This window comes from Tetrahymena thermophila, assembly GCF_000189635.1.
Source record: "Tetrahymena thermophila SB210 genomic scaffold scf_8254555, whole genome shotgun sequence".
Taxonomy (NCBI): domain Eukaryota; phylum Ciliophora; class Oligohymenophorea; order Hymenostomatida; family Tetrahymenidae; genus Tetrahymena; species Tetrahymena thermophila.
In genome coordinates this window covers 497,254-520,482 of record NW_002476326.1, presented here as the reverse complement: position 1 = coordinate 520,482, position 23,229 = coordinate 497,254, and the positions used below count along the sequence as shown (strand labels likewise).

At 21.8% G+C, this 23,229-nt stretch overlaps 4 protein-coding genes across 4 annotated transcripts; 1 reads left to right on the top strand and 3 right to left on the bottom strand. All coding sequences in view use genetic code 6, as the record gives it.

Moving 5' to 3' along the window:
* Positions 1-462: 462 nt before the first annotated feature.
* Positions 463-6,735, bottom strand: TTHERM_00411920 (SET domain protein; the record flags this gene model as incomplete). The annotated part of the gene is made up of 4 exons (XM_001020886.3): positions 463-1,655; positions 2,616-3,075; positions 5,537-5,812; positions 6,331-6,735. 4 exons carry the CDS (start codon positions 6,733-6,735, stop codon positions 463-465), a joined length of 2,334 nt encoding a protein of 777 aa, XP_001020886.3.
* A 3,310-nt stretch (positions 6,736-10,045) lies between these two features.
* Positions 10,046-10,540, bottom strand: TTHERM_00411910 (hypothetical protein; the record flags this gene model as incomplete). Its single annotated transcript, XM_001020885.1, has 1 exon — positions 10,046-10,540. One exon carries the CDS (start codon positions 10,538-10,540, stop codon positions 10,046-10,048), a length of 495 nt encoding a protein of 164 aa, XP_001020885.1.
* An 8,300-nt stretch (positions 10,541-18,840) lies between these two features.
* On the bottom strand, positions 18,841-20,077 carry TTHERM_00411890 (transmembrane protein, putative; the record flags this gene model as incomplete). Its single annotated transcript, XM_001020883.1, has 3 exons — positions 18,841-18,935; positions 19,090-19,375; positions 19,610-20,077. 3 exons carry the CDS (start codon positions 20,075-20,077, stop codon positions 18,841-18,843), a joined length of 849 nt encoding a protein of 282 aa, XP_001020883.1.
* Positions 20,078-22,121: 2,044 nt separating this feature from the next.
* On the top strand, positions 22,122-22,793 carry TTHERM_00411880 (transmembrane protein, putative; the record flags this gene model as incomplete). Its single annotated transcript, XM_001020882.3, has 3 exons — positions 22,122-22,191; positions 22,310-22,627; positions 22,687-22,793. 3 exons carry the CDS (start codon positions 22,122-22,124, stop codon positions 22,791-22,793), a joined length of 495 nt encoding a protein of 164 aa, XP_001020882.1.
* Positions 22,794-23,229: the final 436 nt, after the last annotated feature.

Genomic DNA, 23,229 nt, shown 5'->3' with positions numbered 1-23,229 from the left:
ATTTTTTATTATAATAAATTGTAAAATATCACAGATAAAATTATTAATTTGTTAGGCTTATAGGCTAGGTCACTCAATAAACTAAGTAACATTTGTAACTACTACCATGTTTATTTCAAATTGAACATTTTCTAATAATAATTTAAAAATACTAACAACAAATAAACAATTTAAGAATGAATACAATTAATTAAATTAGCTTCTTGAATTAATTAGAAAGAAGTTGAAGAACCAATTTAGTAATTTAAATATTTATTGAAGTTTTTACTTTTCATATTGGTAATAAATATTAAAATTTTTTAATTAATTTCAATTCATTAAAGCATTAACATACATACGTAGTTTTTTATATAAATTACCCATATACCTTACGAATATTTTCAATAGATAAACTACAAATTTACCCTAAAATTTCTTTAAAAAAGATTATTAAAATCAAATCTAACCAAAGACTATGTTCAATCATTTTTATTTTATTTTAGTCACTATACCTTCATTAATTGCCTTTAAATATTTTCTCAAATATTCACGATTGGCTGGGTAATCTTATTCTGTTTCAAATTAGGGGTAGAGTCTCAAATAGATTTATTTAAAGTTTTCTGTTCCTTTAGCAACTTCTTACAGAATTTATTTAGATATATTAAGCAATGCTATTTGCTTCTCTAAAGCTCTAATATGTCCATCGTACAGAATTTTAGAAAACTATTGATGAGCTACCTAAATAGGTATTGAGTTGTTTTTGCCACCTTAAAGAGATCCAGACATATCTTTAACTTAAGATGAGAATTTCAAGTAGCGATTCTTTAATTCTTTTATAACAATTAAAGCAGCTTCAATGCATCTCAATTCGAAATTAATACTTCTTGGTTATGTAAGCATTATAAGATCGCGATCTAACCCATTGTAATGCTACATTTTATTGATTCTCATATAATTAATTAACTCATCACATAGTAAGCCATCCTTCAAACGAAACTCTTTAGAAAGGACATCTGTTGGAACAATTTTTTCACCAATCTTAACTCCATTTTCCCATTCTTCAAACGATATATAGTCGCTATATAAAATTTCTTTAATATTATTTTCATTAATTTCCTCACTCTTTTTATGAAGGAAAAGACGGAAAGAAAGTGAATCGTATTCATTAGGCTAGAAAGTGAATCCGTACCAACAAATTAGGTACCTATTAGTTCTTCTACCATAAAAATTATATATTTACTCACCCTTAACAATAGGTTTATTTGAAGCAAAGATAAAATAAATTTAATTATCTTAGCAGTTGTACCAATCATAATCATCTTCATTTAAGTAATAAATATTTTTTAGTTCTAACTCTTCATCTTATTAAATTTTTCCTTCTTTAGCTTCTAATTCAAGCTTTTTCTTTTACTTTTCCAGTAATTATTGTTAGTAAGATTCATCTGCTTTTCTCCTTTCTTACTTTGCTTTTTCTTCGTCTTCTTGAGTCATTTTCGGTTAATTTCTTAGCTTCTCTTCATATCTCCTTACTCTTTCTAAGGCTTCTCTCATAGAACTGCTTTCTTTTAATTTTAGAGTACTAATTTCCCTCGCCTTTTTCTTTTCCTCTTCATCTTCAGAATCTGTATCATTATCTTCTTCATCTGATGTAGTGAAAAACTATGATGTCCATATTTCTTTAAAATTAAATTATATATTAATTTTAATTCCAATTTGTTTTTATTCTAAATATAGTTTTTAATTTTTGTTACTTCTAAAAAACTTTCACAAAACTAAAGGTATTTAGAGTAATTAAAAGACTTAGTCTCAATCTAAAAAAAAATGAATTTAACTGTAAATAATTTGCTTTTATTAGATGTGTAATCCTTTAAATATTATTAATAATTTGAACAAATAATAAAAAAACGGTAAGCTTTTTATCTAAAAATGTTAAAAACTTTGAATTATTCAAAACTCTTCTTATTTATTTCATTCATCTAAATATAAAATCAAATCTAGCTTTTAGTTCTTAATATGATGTATTTTATTGTAAAATAGGTAAGAGCTTAATTTAACAAACAAACAAACTCTTTTATTTATTAAATTAGTAATGATCTTTTACAAAAATTTTGGATAAATTTTATCTTACTAATGTATAATATATGGTGAATTTATATTTATGAAAAATGTATTCTCGAAATAAATTTTGTAATTATTTATTAATTTATTTTCAACACTCGTGGTTTCTACTTAAATTAACACTTCAGTTGAGTCAATAATAAATAATTGATAACCAGGAATTCTGTTTCTCTTTTGAATTCAATTAGATGAATTTAAAATATTCATAATGGTAATATCTAATTTAAAAAAATGAAATAAAAAGCTGAAAAATTACATTCGAAGTGGTTTTGTAATGCTAATTTAATTTTTATTTTTAGATATATTTGCTATAAAATTTCAATCTAAACAAATTTTTTTATTTTATTTATGGATTAAGCTTGTAGAATATCAACAAACGTTAAAATTTTTAAATCTCAAGCTAAATTTCCTGAAATTATTAAGAAAGATCAAAAAGTTTCTTATTCATATAAAATAATAAAATTCAAAAGAGTTTTCTTTCGAAAATGGTAAATGCAAAAAATCCTCCATAATTTTACCTTGATCTTAGTTTTTTTGAAGCTATTCCATGTTAATTTATCTAACGATTGGAATCATTTGAGAGCGTACCGAAGAATTGTTAAACAAAGCATCCTCTTTATAATTCTTGATAAAGTTAAAGACTTCATTTTTAAATAATGTTGGTGTAACTTTATTTGCAAGCAGAGGATCGATTATACTTAGATCTAATGTCCTTTTTTTAATGATGTACTAAGGATGTTTATTAGCCTAGTTTAACTCAAATTCTTTGTGAATGTAGAAGTATGTTGCATGATATTTATTATGATTAAGACAATCTGCAAAAGGTACTATAGATGTACCTTTTTGAGTGTATCCAAAACATCTTGACATAACAATATTATAGGCCCATAAAAAGAGTTCTTTTGTGGCAGTTGCTTTTTAGAAAAAATTAGGCTAGCTATGAAGCAATTCTTTCAATTCGTCCCATAATTCATCGACCTAAATAAATTACCAATCACATTAAAATATAATATAATACGCTAATTAAAAAAAGTTAATATATGCTTTTAAATAAAAAGTTTGTAAAGAAAAATCTTTTAAATAGCCGAAAATTATAAATATTTAAATCGCAAAAAGAGTTGAATTCATCATGACTAAGTTAAAAATCTATCATAAATTTTATTTTTTAAATTATTTTTGAGCTATGTGTTTGTTTTTTAAGTATTTATTTTTAAGAAAGGTTATTTTGACACTTAAAAGATAGACTTTGATTTTTTTGATAAAATCTTAAGTCTTTACAATACTTTATATGCTTTTTTCTTGTCTTACAATTGATTCTTTAATGATTAACTTATTACATTTTTTGATTAAATTATGACAAAACTAAAAACTAAAGTGTGATCTTACTTACCCCTTAATTGACTAACCAAAAAACTTAATTAATCAAAATAAAAATTTTTAAATATTTGAATAGTAATAATTTTTTATCAGTTATGTTACTTTTTAGGTTTTATAAGACTATAATTCATGAGAAAATTAATTAAACTTAAATTTTTAACTACTTAAACAGTAAAAATAATTTTTTGAAATAACTTAGTTGGAGTAGCTTAGATTATCTAAATGGTCGGTCTATCATAACTATTAAATCTAAGATTATTTATTATCTTTAAATAGACAAAAGTGTGTTAAATTCTATTGTTTGTTAACTTTAATTAACTATTTCAACAAAGATAGTTAATTTTTTCTATTATTCTTTTTGTTTTTGCTACTCTCAGTTATAATTGTGTTTTAACCAGAATTTTTTAACAGGAAGTTATTTTTTATTTTTATTAGGATATTATTATTCTTTATTTCAATTTAATATAAACTCTTATTTTGATCATAATAACAATTTTTTGGATTGTAGATATTGTTTGTTGATGAACTACTAGTATTTTTAATTTTTTTATCTAATGCAGTATGTTTTTAAAGCTAAAGTAGAAGAATACTTTGATGAGAGAAAAATGATAAAAATAGTTTTTGTTTAAATTTGAGCATTAGTAATATGTTGCTTTTCAGATAAAAAATAATCTCTTTATTTACACCTTTTTGAAAAAATTTATATAAGGTAGTAAGTAATCCTTTATTTTTGCATTGTTTTATGCAAATAATCTGAAGATTCAGATATTATAATCTTTCAAAAACAAGAGTAAAATGGTTAATATGTTTTATCTTTTTAAGATTTTATTCATCAAAATTAACATTTAAGCTTTAAGGCGTGATAGCAACTTATTAGCTTCATAGTTTGGGTTTATGCATTATATGTTTCAAAAATTTAATTGCTAAAGGCCTTATTTCTATTTATTATTCTAAATAGCTCTTTGTTATAAAATTAATTATTTTTTGGACATTTAGTAGCTGAGAATCAAATTAAAGGAGTTTTTTTGAGCGTATTTTATACTTTTATTGGATGCAATAAAAGGATTTGCTTAGTAGCTTTAAAAATCTTTCATTTTTAAAATGGCATTCAAATTTTAATTAATGAGTTTTTGATGAAATTTGACAATTAAGTAGCTAAAATCTTAAAAAGTGTATTTAATTAATACGTTCTTATAGCTTTTATTGTATTTAATCCTGAAATCAACAATCGTCATTAGAAAAATTTTAGCTTTCTAAGTGAGTTTTTTTAAGAGAACCAAAGAATAAAAATTTATAAAAATTAGCAGGTAAAATTTTATTAAATGTTTAAATACTTTGAAAAATACTAAAAATAAATTAATGGAGGAAATAAATAGCTAAAATATAATAGTGTTTTATTCATAAAACCTCATAATTTTAAAGCTATTTTTAGCTAAAAATTAATATTTTTAAAATAAAAATTAAACAGTAAAAATAATTTATTTATATTAAAATAAAATAAAAATAATTGGCAGTTAAAATACTAAAAAAATGCATGTTGAACATCAAAGAATAATGATCACGTTTTGATGATTTAAACTAAAAATATCTAATTGAAAACAAAATCTAAATTTTGCAAATAAATTTTTCATAAAATAATTTGCTTTAGCTTATTTGTTAATAAAATAGAATTTATTACTTTAGCAAAAATATTAAAATAAATTTTTTTAATTCCTATTAGGAATTTGGATTTAGATATTCATGTGCAGCTTAATGGACACATAAATGTATTGCATATTACGTGGTAATGAATATTAAAAATATTAAACTTCTATTTGGTCTATAACAATATTCTGATTAAAGGGAAGAGAAATGAAATTATCTTAGGAAAATAAGTGTAATCGTATTTGATATTTTCTTTACTCAGCTAGAAGGATTAATAAGAAAAAAAATCTATAGAATGAAATTATAATAGCTCTACACTTAGTCTGCATTTTTAAGTAAATATTTTTTATATTTGAATTGGTATCTTGCTTACTTAGCAAATTAAAAATTTTAGAAAAATTATAAGCATTTATTTTACCTGTTCCTTGTATTCTCTAGCTTGCTTTTAGATGTAAGGATCAGGAATTCTATTGATTTCCTCTGCAGTCCAAGTTAAAATTGTTTCATTATTTTCTAGAATTTCAAAATATTCATGCCATAAGCTCTTTTTACCTTTAAGTCTTTCGTACATGAAAAAAACTGTTAGGACATTCACACCTGCTTCATCATTTTCTTTTTCACTAAATAAATCTTCACTTTATTTAAAAAAGCTTTTTAATTCACTGAACCTTGCTCTGTCATAAGAAATGATGATCTATTTTTTAATAAATTTAATGCTTTTATGAATAGTAATGATTGAACATAGAATAAAAAATTTTTGGATAGATATAGAAGTAATCTATCTATTAATTATAAAAAATTTAAATTTATAAAACCCTCTCATCAAATTATATTTTTAGGGGCTTGACTGAATTGAAATAATGTGTCTAACTCTCTAACACTATTTATCAGGCAGCAAACATAAAGAAATTCTTATTTAAATTACTCATATTCTAATTGATTTGGAAATAAAATCTTATGTCAAACAAAATTCGAACATTCAATCAATCGTATCATCAAAGATATAATAACCGCAGTATTAAACTGCTCCATTTTTTGTTACTGTTGGATTTGATTTTTAAGATTTACTATTTCATAGAAATTCTATTCAAATACTGTCTTAAAATATTTATTAGTTATTCACTCAAACAAACTAATAGCTGATGGTAAAAAATAAACAAGCAGACAAAAATTCATCCTCAAAATTGTTTTAATATTTTATGGTTTGATTACTTTATTTGGGATTGAAATGAAAGCAGTTAAAGGTGCTATGTCCTTAGTGGCAGCAGCACCTATTAATCCGTATTAACCAAAAGCTACAGGGTATTCAACACCATCATAAACGACTCCATTTGCTTTAAGCCAGTTGTTAAAATTTACATATTTTTCTAACTTTTACAATTTTGCAGTCAACTCTTTGTTGATACTGTTGTTGTCAGTTTGAAGTAAAATATTTTGTTAAAACTAAGTTGAAACGCCCTCCATTTTATTGAAACAATTTTTTGTTTTTTGCTGAAACTTCTTTCCTTTTTTAAAATGCGTGTTTGATCTAGTATTAAGAGAATGGGTGAGAAATTAAGATTGAGTATATATGCTTTATGAATTTATTTTCAAAAGATAATTAATTTGTTCATTCATTCATACATACATAGATAGATACATGCAATTACTTTAAATAGAAGAAAAATCTAAAAAATTGAAATTTTAATTAATTAGTCAGTTTAAAAATCAAATGAAAATGAATGAATGAATTAATTAATTAATTTGTTAATTAATCAATCCTTTAAACAAGTTTAAACAAGGAAATCTTACAAAAGTATCTTTTTGAATTTGTTCATTATGATATTTATAATGATCGATTATAACACTTTTTTTCTTAATTTAATAAATAAATAAGTGGTAATCTCTGCTAAATTAAAAAATAAATTCCAAAAAATTTAAAAGATTAACAATTTTTGAATATTTTGATAGACTATTTGATGATATAGAGAAAAAATAAAATTCGATCCTTTAATATTTATCGTTCAACATATATAAGCATATCCACATCATTTCAAATAAATCTTACGAAATTTACCACACTTTAGCTAATTAATCTACATACAGTAAAAATAAAATGAGAAAATTAATTAATCTATTAATTAAAAAATTATAATCCGAAATAAATTTTGCAAAAAATTTTTCTATTAATTTCATATTTCTTAAAAATTAATTTTAACCACTGAGTGAATGAATGTTTATGTCTTTAGTATGGTTTATGTTACAGCAAGCTAGCCAGGATTTCTTTTAAATCCGCAAATAAAAAGCATCAATTTAAAAAAATTAATATCTCTTAAATATACGTAAATAGTATAACTCTTGTACGAAGCTATTTTAGCAGATACTTTCTCATGAAATTTTCTTAAAAAAGCATAGATTTTAATGATGAAAAGTTATAAATTATGTTATATAAAATATCTTCTTAGCCTCTATTTATACTATTTCTCTTGCATATTTGATGAAAGACCACATTCATTCATCATTTTATATTTTCTATAGACAGTTTTATTAATTAATCTACAAACAAAGTTATTTTCTACTCCTATAAATAAGTGTATAAATCTTTATTGATATTTTATTTCTTTCTATCTCAATCTAACATATTCTTACAAATTTTTACTTTTATTATCTATTATCAACAAAGAGTGAGTGAGTGGGTGGAATGGATGAGTGACTTTTTTGGTGTTAATTCTAAACGCATATTTTATTTAGCTTTATGCTTAATTCAATAAAAATTGAATTTAATTTACTGACAAAGATAATTATTAGCTATTACTAATAGATTGATTAATTTCTTATCTATATAAGCTCGAAGGTAATTTAAAATTAGACAAAAGGGAATTAGCAATAGAGTCATTGCGAAAAATCCTTTGATTTTTCGCCAATAAATCTTTGATTTCTGCTACTTTTAAATTTATTAGCAAGTATAAAAATCATAAATTAAATTCAGTTGTAAAGGATATAGAAAAAAAATAATATAACACAATAAAATACTTTGAAATTAGTGTGCTGTTAAACTTAAAAAATAAATATCTATTATTCTAAATTCTTTCTCTTGTAAGCTGGTATATACCAAATATTTATCATTCTTTTTTTAGCAATTTAGCTTGTTGTTTATAATTCTTATCTTAGTAAAACCCTTTAAAAAATTCTTGCGATTTAAAAAGAAATATCATTTAGGTTGTTTTACTTTTCATAATAACAAATTTATATTTTAAAACTAAAAAACTTTTTAATTAATTTATATGAAATACTTACTTTATTAGCTAGCTTTAAAATTTTGTTTCTATTAACCAAATTTTGTTTAAAATAGAAAATTCAAAGTAATTAATTAATTATTATAAGCAATTTTAAAAGCTTACTTATTTTTTATCAAGATTAGAATTATATTCAATTTCACATAATTCATTTCCTTAGAAGCACAAAGCTTGTTCAGTGAATTGCCACTTTAATTGTTTTATTTTTACTAACTCATTTTTCTATTTCTTTTATTTCACCCTAACTCCAATGTAATTTTAAGTTAGATAAAAACTGATCTATTGCTTAAGAAAAACAAGGAGGAAAAAGGTAACATTGTTCAAGCTTTAACTTTTTAACAAAATAATTTTTTTACAAGAATTTTAAGCATTTCTAATTTATTTTGATGCTTCTAATGAAAAAATAGAAAAAATAGAAAAAATAAATCATAAATAAGAAATATTTATTATAAATATCAAATATGTTCAAATAAAAAAAATATTAAATGAGTTCTTTTAGTATACTGAAGAAAATTATAATTCTAGAACAATTTTAAAAAACCTCATAGAACGCAAAAAGTACAAAATAGTATAGAGTTTAATTCAAATAGTATTAAACAAATTAATAATTAGATAAAAAAATAAAAAGATAGATAGATATACTTATAGATAGATAAATAGTTAAACAAATTGTTTGAGTGATAAATTAATATATTTAGGAATAAATAAGAAATTTGTAATTGATAGAATTTTATTTAACAACTGAAAATATTTATTTGGATTTTTTAAATATATGGATGGAATCTGTTAATTTATGATTATTGAGTAACTTTTAAAATAAGTATGCAATTTTGAAAAGAGAGTATTTACAAAATGCTTAAAATATATAGTTTTACTTCAAAAATATGTATTCATTTATTAAATAATATGTTAAATTATAAGTTAAGAAATAACAGAAGTATAGGTAGGGAAGTAGTATAAGATGCATGCCTTAGTTAGGTAATATTTTATATGATAGAAGTTGCTTATTTATTTATTCGTTCACCATCATATCTGATTAATTAGTTTTCGTGAGATTTGCTTATTTATTTATTTATTTAATTGGTTGGTTGGTTAATTATTTAGAAAGTAGCTAGCTAGCTATTCTAACACCTTACATGCAAGAAAAGTAGTGAAATGAGACAATGAATTGGAGTTGTTGGAAAGAAAGCAGCAATTGAGTGATTAAGTTGTTTTGTTATTTTAAATTATTTAATAGAATTTATATAATAATATATATTGCTTTAAATTTTTTAACATGTTATTCCTTATTTTATATAAATAGTAGATTTATTATTATTTAATATATATTAAAGAAGGTTTCTTTGAAAGTAGAGATGCTTATTTTGCAGTAATTTATTTATTTATTTAATTAATTAATTGATTAATCACTTATTTTCATCTGTACAATCAATATTATTGAAATTGAAATGGGATTTTTTGTAAATTTTATATTATTAATTGTATAATAAAGTTATTTGTTGATTTGTTTAAAAAGAAGTGGTTTCTGGTTGAATGAATAGATGTGTGAACCCTTACTCATAATTTATTAAATCAGAAAATGTGTCATATTAATAAAGTATCAGCAGGTACTTTAAAATAAAGGTCTATCTATCTATGTATCTACAAAATTTTCAATTAGAATTAATCCAGTTTATGTGTTCTATTTCAGAAAAATCATAGGCTAATCCGCAGTTTTATTATGGGTAGCAGTTTAGGCTATCGTCGTATTAGCAAATGTACCTTCCTTCTTCAATTTCTAGTTGAAGTTAGCCTGTACGACAGGTGGGGCACTTTTTTACAATTTTACCGAAAGTACGCCCATGAGCTACTCTGCATACAAGGTCAGATTTTTTAGTACATTCGTTAATTTCGACACGATTTTATTCTAGCTCATTTTCAAGCTATTCTTTAGATTTTTAAGCTGCTAAGAAAAGATTTAATTTCATAGATTCAATTTAGCAAGGCTAGAAAGAGCTAGAGCGAATATAACTTTATAAGGAGCGGCAAAGCTTTTATTGTAATTTAGGAGAAATTTTTTTTATTTTACGATTTCTTCTTTCAATTTTTGCTTAAGCAGCAGCAGCGTTTTATTCTTAGAGTTGTTGTCTAATTTGTTCTTTCTTCATTTTATTTGTATTGATTGATTGATTTTTAATTAGAGAGTGATGATTTTATTTGTTTTTGGGATTTATGTAGGACTTATGAAAATTAGGTAATTATCAAGAAATATCTTGTTGTAGAGATAAGTAAAGACTTTGAGGTAAGAAATATATACCCTTTGGTATTATTTAGCTAGTTTTTTCTTTTTTTTTTTTTGATTTATTAATTTTTTTTTCTTGAAAAATTGAAATAATTAATTTTTTGTAAATTAATAATTATAATGCTGGGAAACTCCAATCTATTGAGTGCTATTTAATATTAGGGCGAAGCATACATAGGTCTAAGGTTACTTAGATTAAGAGAGTTAATTATTTAATTAAAAAAAGAAAGACTGGGTTAATATCACAATTAGCCCTTTTTTAATTTTTGATTTCCCACCCACCCGTTCAGTCCCAACCAAGGAAATTTGGCATAATTTTTGAACATATTCATAAATAATTTAACATATCTTTTTTTGAGAAAAGTATACTAAAATTGTGGATTTTACTCAAATTCCTTTGCAATTACAATTATTCTAAAGACATCTAATGTAATAGAAGGATTAGTCAAAAGTTATATATATAATCTTATCGTAGGCTTTCCTACTTCTAATTAATATTTCTATCCACAATATATTCTAAATACTTTTCTAGCCATTTTTCGTGCAGTAAAATAGTTGTGCTCGAATAAATTAGTTATAAGAACTAACTTTTTATATTTAATCATTAAGTCGAATACTATTTATTCTATAACTACTTACCTATAATTCTGATCAATTCAAGTTACTAAAACTAGAATGCGCAAGTTGATTTAAGTAAATTAAAAAGTAAGATTAAAAGGCCAGCATGTTTCTTATGATTTCAAGTCAGTAATTTTAGTTATTTTATCAACAAATTATATGTTTAAAATATCCGCTTCATTCGAGCAGCCTATACTGATTAATAATTTTTTCGGTAGCTCAGCAGGAGCAAAATAACCTTACTAGAAATGCTTCTTAATAACAGTAATCAATGTATTTTTTTATTTTTGTGCATAATTAGCATTTTGTTATCATATTGCAAATCTAAATTTCTAAATTTAATACTAATCACAAAAAAGTTCTATTGTTATAAAAACTAATTGCTTCTATTACATCTTATTTTTTCAACAAATCTATTATTTTGTCTAGATTTGTACTTATCTCTACAAAATTACACTCGAGAAAAAGAATACATACGGTAACACAGCTATAGTTAGTTCGGTGAGAAGTTTCCTATTTCATAATTTTAGCAGGATTATATTTTACCTGAAAATATTTATTAACTTAAGGTTATTTGAGAGACTTTAATTCTTTACCTCAATAGAGTTTATGTAATATTAAAGGCATTATTTAATTAGAAACAAATTAATAATATTTAAAAGCTCCTCAATTATTTAAAAATAGATTTTATTAAAAAATTTATCTATTTTTATTTTAATTATGGATATAATATAGTTACTTTAATTGGAAATCATATTGCATTTTATTTTTTGATAGATCGAACTAGAAAAAAAAATATACTTCTAGTATTTCATTAACTCTTGTTAGTTAGAGTCTTTTGAAGACTATTTCTTCTTCTAAAAGTTTTAATAAAATTTGTAGAACTAAGTTTATAAACTAGCTACGAAATATTTTAGGAGTTTCAGTTTTTTTAGATTTAGTTTACTTTTGTTTAAATTTTAAGAATCAAGAGAAATAACGCAGGAATAAAATCTAACCATTTTCTATGAAATAATTAAATGGTTTTGTAACTGAAAAATGAAAAACATTTACCAGCTATAAATAAATAAATTTAATATTTTAATAAGTTTTTTATTTTTCATAAATTTTAATGTATGTTATTTTAATTTTTAAAAGATAAATTGATGATATTTCACAATTAAATTTAGTGTGAAAAGCACTGCAGGATACATACATAGACACAAATATATATATTACTTCAGCAAGCGACTAATTTAAACATATTTTATTAATGCCAAAATTATTTTTACCCAAGATTTTAATAATTTTGATTAATCTAATTTTCACTTCCCTTAACAATTTGAAACATCAAATCTATATTTTTTTTTCTTCACAAAAATAATCAGTATCCTTTCACCCTTTATTCTTTAATGATGGCCAGCCTTTATTTTAAGGTATATTAATTATATAACAAGCAAGCAAATAAACAAAAAAATTATTAAGTTCTTTAAATTCAAAGATTAAGATTTAATTCATATTCATGCTAAAATATTAACCAGTTGAAAATATTAAGCTGAGACTACTTGACCAATTTTCAGGTCTTTTCTCGAACTTAGTTAGCGTAAATCCTCAAGTAATATTCACTATTAAGAACGAAATCAAAATGAAATATAATTCGTAATCAATCTTATCCAACAAGTATTCTTAATCAAAAGCCTCTCCATATATAACAAAATACAATACATAAACGCCCTCTGAGTTATTTATGCTAAAACGTACCAATCCCTCAAAATACTTGATAGGGTTGTAAAAAAATCTTCAAAAATGAATGAAATAGAAAGAATTTTATTGTAATTTTTCAGAGAAACATCTTCGAAAATTCTATCTTAATCATATAAAATAAGATAGAAAAAATAAGAAGAGTACTCTCAAATTTACAATTAAGGGGTGTAATATATATATAATTCAAACTAAAAACAAAGAAATAATAAATAATAGTAAATTATATTAATTTAAGATTGAAATAATTATTTAAATTGTGATTAATTTCAAACTAAAATTTAAAATTAACAATATCGTAATTTCTAGCTTCTTTGTTACTCCATTTGACTTTATTTTTTTTCAATTCAAATACTTTTTGTAACTATCATATGGATGGTTTTAAAATATATTACGCTTTTATTGATATTAAAACTATGCGTCCAGAACCCTTAATTAATAATAGAAGCGAAGTGTAAATCGCCAATTTTTTTCCGAGGCAATATTAAATTTAAAAGCCAACTTTTAAATTCTTTTTATGAAGCTTATTTTTATTTGAATATAATTTTTAATGCCCTAAGAATATATTTGACAATACCGCAATGAGCTGTATCTGTTTTTAATATCTCATTAACTATCTTACTTTTGGAATTGTAAATATTTGTGGAAGGCATAGAACAAAAATATTTGCTTAAATTTAGTATAGTATAAAATATATTTAAGTATTAACGCAGTTATTAAGAGTTCTTATCTATTACAAAGAAATAGAAAAAAGCAATAAAGAGGATTTCATTTGATTTGTCAAATTTCGTTTAACTTAAAATATAAAAGCTGAGGCAATTTGTTCTTTTTTACATACTGTTTACAACTTAATTCACTCATTTTGGTATATCTTAGATTCAATAAAAAATACATTTATTTAATAAGATGTAGTAGAAATTCTTGATTAAGATTTGCTATTTTCAAGTATTTTTTTATGGTTTTTTCATTTTTCAGCATGAGGCTGAAAATTATGAAATAACTATTAATTTCAATTTTAGGTTATCTGAGAGTCAACAGAATTTAAATAAATTAAGTAGCAACAGTAAATACAAAGAGTATCATAAAAACTGACAAAAAAGTTTTCAGCTTTAAATTTAATTTATTCTTTTAAATTTATTGATTACTTCATTTAAAATTAAAAGTCAAATAAATCCATATATTCTGCACTTAACTGGAATAAAACAAATTAACAGCTCAAATGTGATGATTCTCTAACTCATTTTATTTTTAAATTCCTCTTAGAAAATATTCTGTAACCATAATCTAAAATTAAATTATGATTTTCATCAGCTGCCAAACTGATCAATAAATCTAAGATAATTGGACATATTTTCTTTATTTTGCAATATTTTTTATAAATCATCTTATAAAATTTAAAAGAAAGCAATTCGTATTTTTTTTAACTCTAAGTCATATAATATAACTTTTTAATCTTACCTAAATAGAAGGCAAAATAAATAAAAAATTTAATTTCTTGATTATTTTAGCATTCTTATTTTTTATATTACATACTCCTCTTACTGAAAACAAATTATACATTTTAGATTCTTTGCAAAAATACAGCGTCAGATAGGTATAAAATAAAAAATATGTATTTATACCTTTATTTTTGATATAAAAACTGTCAGAAAATTTAATTCAATAGGTATTTTATTGTGAGCATATCTCAATTATTTCTTGTAAAAGTTAGTTTGTGGTTTTTGTTAATCAAAAGAAAGTTGACTCTGGAAAATAATTAAAGAATAAGGTATATTATACTAATACATTTTTTCTTTAAATAGTGGTAATAATAACTGTTAAAATGTTTAAAGCTATAAAATATAGTATTTCTCTTTTCTATAACGATTTTAGTAACTAGTTAAAAAAAATCAAATAAATTTAGTTAAATAAACATCCTCCGCAATTCAACTAAGCATGAATTCATTGTTTATCTTCTCTATGTTGCTTATATTTTATTCATTTTATTTCCATTTTTTAGATTAAGTAAAAAGTACACATAAATTAATATATGAAAAATAAATATAACACTTTAATATTTGATTTACTGATTTAAATTTATATCTCAAATATTTGTTAAATTTATTCAAACTAACACACAAATTATTTCTCAAAAATATTTTCATAATTCTAAAAAATAAGGTATATTTTTTGAAAAAGGATATTTATAGTTTTCAGAGAAGCTTTCTTCATTAAAACTTGCATTAAAATTCAACAATTGTTACTATTTTAAGTCTGTATACTTAATAAAATTTAGAGTAATTGACATATTTGGCTGTACTTTTCAAATAAAGTATAGTATTTTTAATGATTTTATAATAAAAAATCATAATATAAATATTTCAAAACTATTTAAGTAGCTTAATAGAAGAAACATTAAACAATTCTGTATATAATAATAAATTAGCAATATAAATTCTATATTATAAAAATATAAAAGACAATAAAAAATTGTAAAAAATTAATAATTATTTATAAAGTAAATTATTGAATGAATCAAAATGAAATAGTTAATTAATTGATGCGTATTTTTATAAATTTAAATAAATGCCATCAGATATTTTAATTATCTAAATATTACATATTTTTACTGTTTTTTTCATATAATTTCATCAAAAGTACATTTCTATAAAAAAACATTCTTAGCCATTTAAATATAATAAAAAAAATATGGATTTATTTAACTTTCTTTTATACATTTATTATTTAGTTAAGAATAAATGAATTATTTTAAATGAGATAATAAACCAAAAGCTATTTTAATCTTTAAAATATTTAAATTTTCATCAAAACTATATATCAAATAACCATCTCATTTATCAATTATCAAATTTATTTCTCTCTCTCTCTTAAAGTAAATCACATCAAAAATTTAAAAGAAAATTAATCTTAATTTCATCTTTTTATGAATTTTATTGAATAAATTTTTCAAATTAAAAAATTAAAATTAAATTACCCTCAAATTAAAATAATAAAATAACTTAAAATAAACCTTAAATTTAAAATAAGAAGCTAAAAAGTAATTTAACTACATAAAATAATATAGTCTTTTTAAAATTAAACTATTATGAATGATTTAATATAAATTAATAAATTCAAATAAATAATAAAAATTAAATAATTTAAAAAATCAAAAATCTTTTTTTATATTTATTATTTTAAAACTAATTTAAGAATCATAAAATACATGATGATTATGATCTTCCCACTGGAAATTTTTAAAAGTATTTTGGTGTCAAATTATATATTAAAATTCCACTCACATATGTTATTATAGTTATTTTCCATTTTAATCTATACATGCTATGAGTCTTTTAAAAAGGTTTCCATATGAATTGAGAATCATTCCTGTAATATTATATCTAAAGTATTATTAATTTTTTTATTAATTAATTTAAATTTATATTTTGGATTTTCATAAAGCAACTATAGAAAATATCCCCATAACCAACAATATTTATTGATAATTCTGGGTTTATAGGAGGCTACTTAGTATGTCATCCCCTCCCAATACATCTATATTTTAATTTAGAATTTAGGATATTTTTTGGGTAGTTTAAATAATGAGGTGATTATATTATTTAGAAAAAACAATTTTTAATACCCTTTTTTGTTAAGTAAGGAATAAATAACACAAAAATTATTTAATATATCACAATATTATATCTCTGAATCTACTGTATTTTGGCTATAAACTTACCTTACTCAACAGTCTTTATAAGGTAACATTGCCCAAAAATTTGAACACGTGATTTCATTAATTAAAATATGGTTTTATAAAGATTTTCTTTAGAATAATAAATAATAGTAATGATGAAGGTTTACATTTCTTTATAAGCCTAATAAAGTTTCTTCACTAAATACTATATTTTGAATAATATTTTGTAACATTTACAATATATCTAATAATATTTAGCAAATCCCTAATTTATTTTCTTCTAAATCCGTAATTACCTTTACTAATTTTAGTTTTTTTGGAAATATAATTTCCATCTTTAATATATAATGAATGGATTCTTATGACACTACGAGTTGCAGCTACTTTTCTTTAAGATTTCATTTAATTAATTCATTAATGCTTCTTCTCTTATGGGATCATTTAATTAGAGTGTTTTCTTATTCTTGAACATGGAATTAATATGATAGTATCTAAAAAAAATAACACCAATTTAGGATGAACTTCTTTTATAAATTGTTCAGTATAGAGCTTTATTGCACCATCAAAATTATCATATGCAATTGCATATAATACTACAGTAATAATTTATCATTTTAAAAGTCTTCATAATTCATTACTCCTCAAATTATATAAAAATATTCATTTTATTTTTTTTTATGTATTTAATCAATTTTCTTTTAAGTATTAACTAGGGATATATATAATATTAATACAAGGTTAAAGAACAATAGAAATAATAGAGTTTCTCAGACAGGCTGTGGTAGATTTAGATCAAATAAGATTAAAAAATTACCAGTGTGAATATGGTAATCACCTTGAATAATACTACCTTTAATTAAAAATTATTATATTATTTAATAAATAAAAACTGAAAAAATTTAAATTAATTTAACTTTATTAAATTAACAAATTAATTTAAACAAAATCAATTAAAATTATTTTTTGCTAATAAAATATGTAGATGCAATTCAAATATTTTACTAGATAAAAATAAATTGTATTTTTCAGTAAAATATTTTTGTTAGACTCAAATTTAACTTTATTACATTTTCTAAATAGGTTTTTGCATATAAATAATTTAAAATATGTTCAACAATATTATTTCTATTAATCAATCAATATTTTTTATTAAAATATTTATCATTTATTTATCTTTATCAATAAGTTAATAGATTAAATATTAATAAAATAAGATTTAAGTTTCACAATTTTATTATCTAGGAGATTTTAGAAATTTTAATTTAAATAAATTTAAGAGATAAAAATTTTAGTAAAGATTAAACTAAAAAAATAATGAAAATTTTCAAATAAATTATATATATATTTGTTTATTAAAAAACAATTTTACTAATTTATAACTTTGCTATTTTATAAAAAACCAGAAACATTCAATTCTTAAAAAGTTAAAACATTTTTAAAGGTTTTATTTAAACCAAAAGATTTAAGGAAGATTATTTTTTTGACAGTAATTCAGAATACTCAGTTATTTTGAATCTATCTTACTCCTTTTTTAGGGTACAATTTAAAATATTGAATATTTTGTGTATTTTTAATACATTATTTATCTTAAGCATTAATGAAGGTTTTTACTTATTTGAATAGTAGTACTTTAATATATTTAGCTTTTAAAAATAATACAATAAACAAATTTTATTAAATCCATTTTATTATCTAAGTTAGTAAATATAGTTTGGTATTTAATTGTTATAAAACAAATAATATTTTTATGTCATTCACAAGTAATTAAAGTAGTTGTTAATAGAGAATAGTTTTAAGAATGAATTTTAATATAATAATATAAATTAATATATGACAAAATAACAAAATTTATAGCTTGTATTATATTTATTATAATATATTTTAATTGATTGATTGATTGTTTTATTGATGTCTATAGTTTTATTGTTCTATAATTTTAAAGAGTAAATTTATTTTTGTTAAACCTCACTCTTTCTTTTTATTCTTTCTATTAATTATTGCAGTTTTTAGTTTATAAAAGTATTTTGTTACATTTTTGCTTTAGCTAGCAAACTACTAAATTAAATGCATTTTATTATAGTGCAAATCAAAAATAAATTGTTTGTATTTTAGATAATATATCTTCAGTAAGTTCAGTAAGAGATGCCTTTGAATAATTTCAAAGCAAGTATGGTCATTAAAGTAATTAGTAAAACATATTCAAAACCTTATTCCAAATAGTAAAATCCTAATTAAAAAAAAGAAATTTAATTTTAAGATTGGATATTTGATTAAAAGGAAAGACTGTAACTTATACATCTATAAAAAATCATCAATCAAAAATCAAACTGAGTAATTAATTTTGATATTAAATTAATTAATTATAATAAATTCATATTTACCTTATTCGAGCTTGCGCTTCTTTTGAATCTAAGGCTCTAAAGCAGAATCTTAATTTTCTGATTCATCTAATTACTTCTCTTCTTTCTTATCTTCAACCTATATGTTCTCATTCTCAAGAGATAAAGACAGTTCTTCTTCTTTTCCTTATTCCTCATCAGAGTTTTATTAGACATTGTATTGCTAGATAACTTCATCGTGAACGTTTTCAATGAGTAAATGACCTCTTCTCTTGCCATTTATTGGTTGATCAACTTTTAATGGAGAGCACTCAATAGAACTTCTGCTCTATTTAATTAAATAAGAGTTAATAAAAGAATAGCATACAATTAATAAAAATATGCTAATATAAATTTATCAAAGGCTTTTTGTAAATAAAATTTAAATTATTGTATTAAAATAATTTTCTTTGTAAAGGGTTTTCAATTTGTAGCTTAATAAATAGGTATATATCAGTAAATTGAGGTGTAATAAGAATTTATGGATAAAAAGATAATATTATTGTGTATAAATAAAGTTTACAGAAAAGCTTGAATTATCAGTAGACAAGTCATTTTATATATGAGTAGTTAATGAATCTAAAATCACTAATTTCTTTAATTTTCTATCAGCAAATATTTTTTTCAAAGCTTCCTACTTATCTTCAATTGTCTCAAAAGTAATATGAGCTTAACCATTAGCTAGCTCTAAAGAATCAATAGGCACCTTGAGCTTTCTTTAGAGGTAGTTTTAAGTGATTTTACTTGTGGAGAGGGAGATAGTCTTGTGAGGGATAGAGACAGTAATTCCATTGACAGCTTTGAGGGATTCGATAGCAGCTTCAGGAGACTTACACTCGAATTCAATAGAATACAAATTATCAGAGATGGAATTCAAGCCATATCCTTCCTTTTAAGATAACTCTTTGAGCTATTCTATCAAATTTCCTTTGTCATTAATATGATTATTGAATTATGCAAACAAAGCACTTTTTTGTTGTTAGAGTTCCATCTTTTGAAATTTAAGTTATCTAAATCTATAAGAGAGCAATAATATATATTTATCTGTCTGTCTATGTATCTACTATGAGCAGAATTGTTTTGTAAATCTTTATTGTTTTTTTTTGTCAAGTGTGTTTGTTTTATAAATCTTTTGTATACTATTTATTTATATCGCTGTAATTTGCTCGTTATTTTTGTTAATAAGTTAAAATCACCCACTAAAACAAATAACCAAGCAAAACACTGACTCTAATTATCGCATTATAATTCGCGCTAAAATAAATAAAGATATTACTAAAATTTATTTTTAATCTAATCCTTGAATTATATTTTCAAATTTTAACAAATTTTATCATATATCTATCTATTTAATTCCTTTTATTAAGAAACAATTTATAAATTAAGATAATACCTCACTTATAGCCAGCCACTCATATCATTAGTTTTTCCCTTAACACGAATTGATTTTTAAATCAATCTTAAATATTCTTTTAGAAAAGCCAATTCTTCTATTAGCAAATTTCTGACATTAAGTACACATTAATTTTTAAATATTTTCAAATCCCTAGCCAAATTAAATAAATTAAGCAAAATATAAAATTATTTTTAATAAATATAAATTATTATGAGTTTTATTTAGAATTCATCTTTATAAATATAAATTAACAATAATGATTGTGAAATGAATGCAACTACAATAGTTGCTTTAAAAGGCATTTCAAAACAAACAAAGAATACAGTTTATAAGGTGGTTATAGAAATTTCATGTGTTTGGTAATTAATTTCTCTCATTATATTATTAAGCGCATTAATATTTAATTTTATTTTTCTATTTTTTTTGAGATTTAAAGAAATTAAATTTCATAAAACTTATGAAATTTCAAAAATAAAGAAGATTAAGAGACTAATTTTTCTAAAATTTAAAAACATATTTTTATTATAAATATATAAAAATGCTATCAAAGCTATTAGAACTATATTCATGCATAGCCTATACTGCCAAAATGATTAATTAGTTTTATAGAACCTATATTTTATTTCTTCTAATAATTTCATCAATACTAAAATTTTATATTAAAAACGTTTTTAAATTTTGTAGCTAATATTAAATTATAGATCAATTTTATTTTAAAAAAGAAGAAAAGAACTTAAAAATAACTTTTTGTTTCATATTACAAAAAATGAATATTATTTTTCTAATAAAATTTATTTTAAAAATAAACTAAAAAATTTCAATTATTTCATTTCTTATTTTTTTAAATTAAAAAAATACACAAAACTAACTCTTAAATTCAAACAAGGATAATACGTTATCGATTTATTGAATGTTTAATCTTAAAAATCAATCAATAATTTAAATAAATATTTATTTATTTGATTAAAATAAGTTTTTTTAACGACTACCAATAAATAAAATAGATACCGTATTTATGCCAATTTTGTCAAATTTTAAATTTTTTATACATATAATTAGGAATTAATAATGTATTTTGATTAATTTTTGTAAACATTTTTAAAATCAAATATTAAGAAAATAACTAAGGTTTAGAAAGAAAAAAAATTCATTAGTAATATAAAAATTATTTGAAATATCACAAATCATGATATCATTAATGATTCGTGATATTTCAAATGCAGGAACAGCTCTATTTAAAAATAAATAATTTTTTTTAAAAATTGATTTACAATAAATTTTCAGAAAATTGTATGTCTTGCTCATGAAATTAAATTTTTATTTTAGTTTCTAAGTTTGAATTTGAAATAAATTTAAAATAAAATGAAATCTCTAGTAGAATTAATTAGCATTTCATCTTAGAAATAACTTAAAACAAATAGACAAGTGTTTATTGAACACGTTTTAAATTAATGTTAATTAATGTGATATGGTATGATGACGATAAATCAACCGAAATAAAAAAAGTTAATAATAATTCAAATGTTCTATTGATAGAAGATTTAGAGGTTTATAAATTCTTTTTAAATTCTGCCAAAACTTTTAAATCTTTATTTTTAAAAATTAAGAAGTTTTAAGCTATAAATCAGTGTTTAAAAAAATGAACGCAAAAACTAAATTACTCTTTATTGGAGTAGTATTTATTATAGGAATCTCTTCTTTAAGGGCAGGTAAGATTTAATAGATCTAAATATAGATTTATTTTTAACGAAATACTTTAACATTTCATAAATAAGCTATTGTTTTTAATTTTTTCATGTCTAATCTATTTTCTTATTTAAATATTAGAAACCTAAATTAGTATGGCTAAAGCATTTGGCTGTTCTATGGATCATAAGATAGAAATAAAAGACATCATTTCTTAATGTAAGTGTCATGATGATTCAAGCTGTGTTTGGACTACAGGTAGAAGACCTGTTATGGGCTGTCCTTGCCCTGTTAGACCTCCTGAGGATACAGATTATGATTCAATTATTACAGCTGAAATCGTAAAATGCAGCGAAAAGAAAATTGAAATTGATAAGAGTTTCGGTTAATGTGAATGTGAAGGAGGTGGCTAATGTATCTTTGCAAAGAGAAAGACTATTGCTGGTTGCCCTTGTCCAGGTAAAAAGATTTAATCAAGAAAAAACAAGTAATTGATATTGGTTAAAAATATAATTTAGGTGGAAGATTGCCAACAGAAAGCGATTTTGTTTAAATAAAGCCAGTTAGTCACTCAAAAAATAAAAAAAATAAAAACAAAAAGAAGAAAGAATAGGAAGAACTTTGAGAAGTTTAATGGAAAGCTGGATTTCTTAATAAAAAGTTTAAATAAATTTATTGGTTTGTTTATAATTAATTAATATAGTTTAAGTTAGTTATATTTTATTTTGCTTAAATAAAGATATTTACTTAATTTCTATTCATTCTTCAAATTTAAATAAACAAATAAATAAATAAAAAACAACAATTTTATTGAATCATTTTTAAAAATTTCAAATTACTAGTTTAAAAATATATTTATAAAACAAATAAATACTCGTTTTAATTTAAATTTAAACGTATTTTACATCGATATTCCCCTTTAAAATTAATACATTTTCCTTTATCAGAATGATTTTTGTTTTAATTTTTTTAACTCAATTTTAAGTTAAAAAATACCTAAATAAAAATGCAATAGATGAGAATTAATTGGGTTTAAAATATACAGATTTTTAATTACTCTT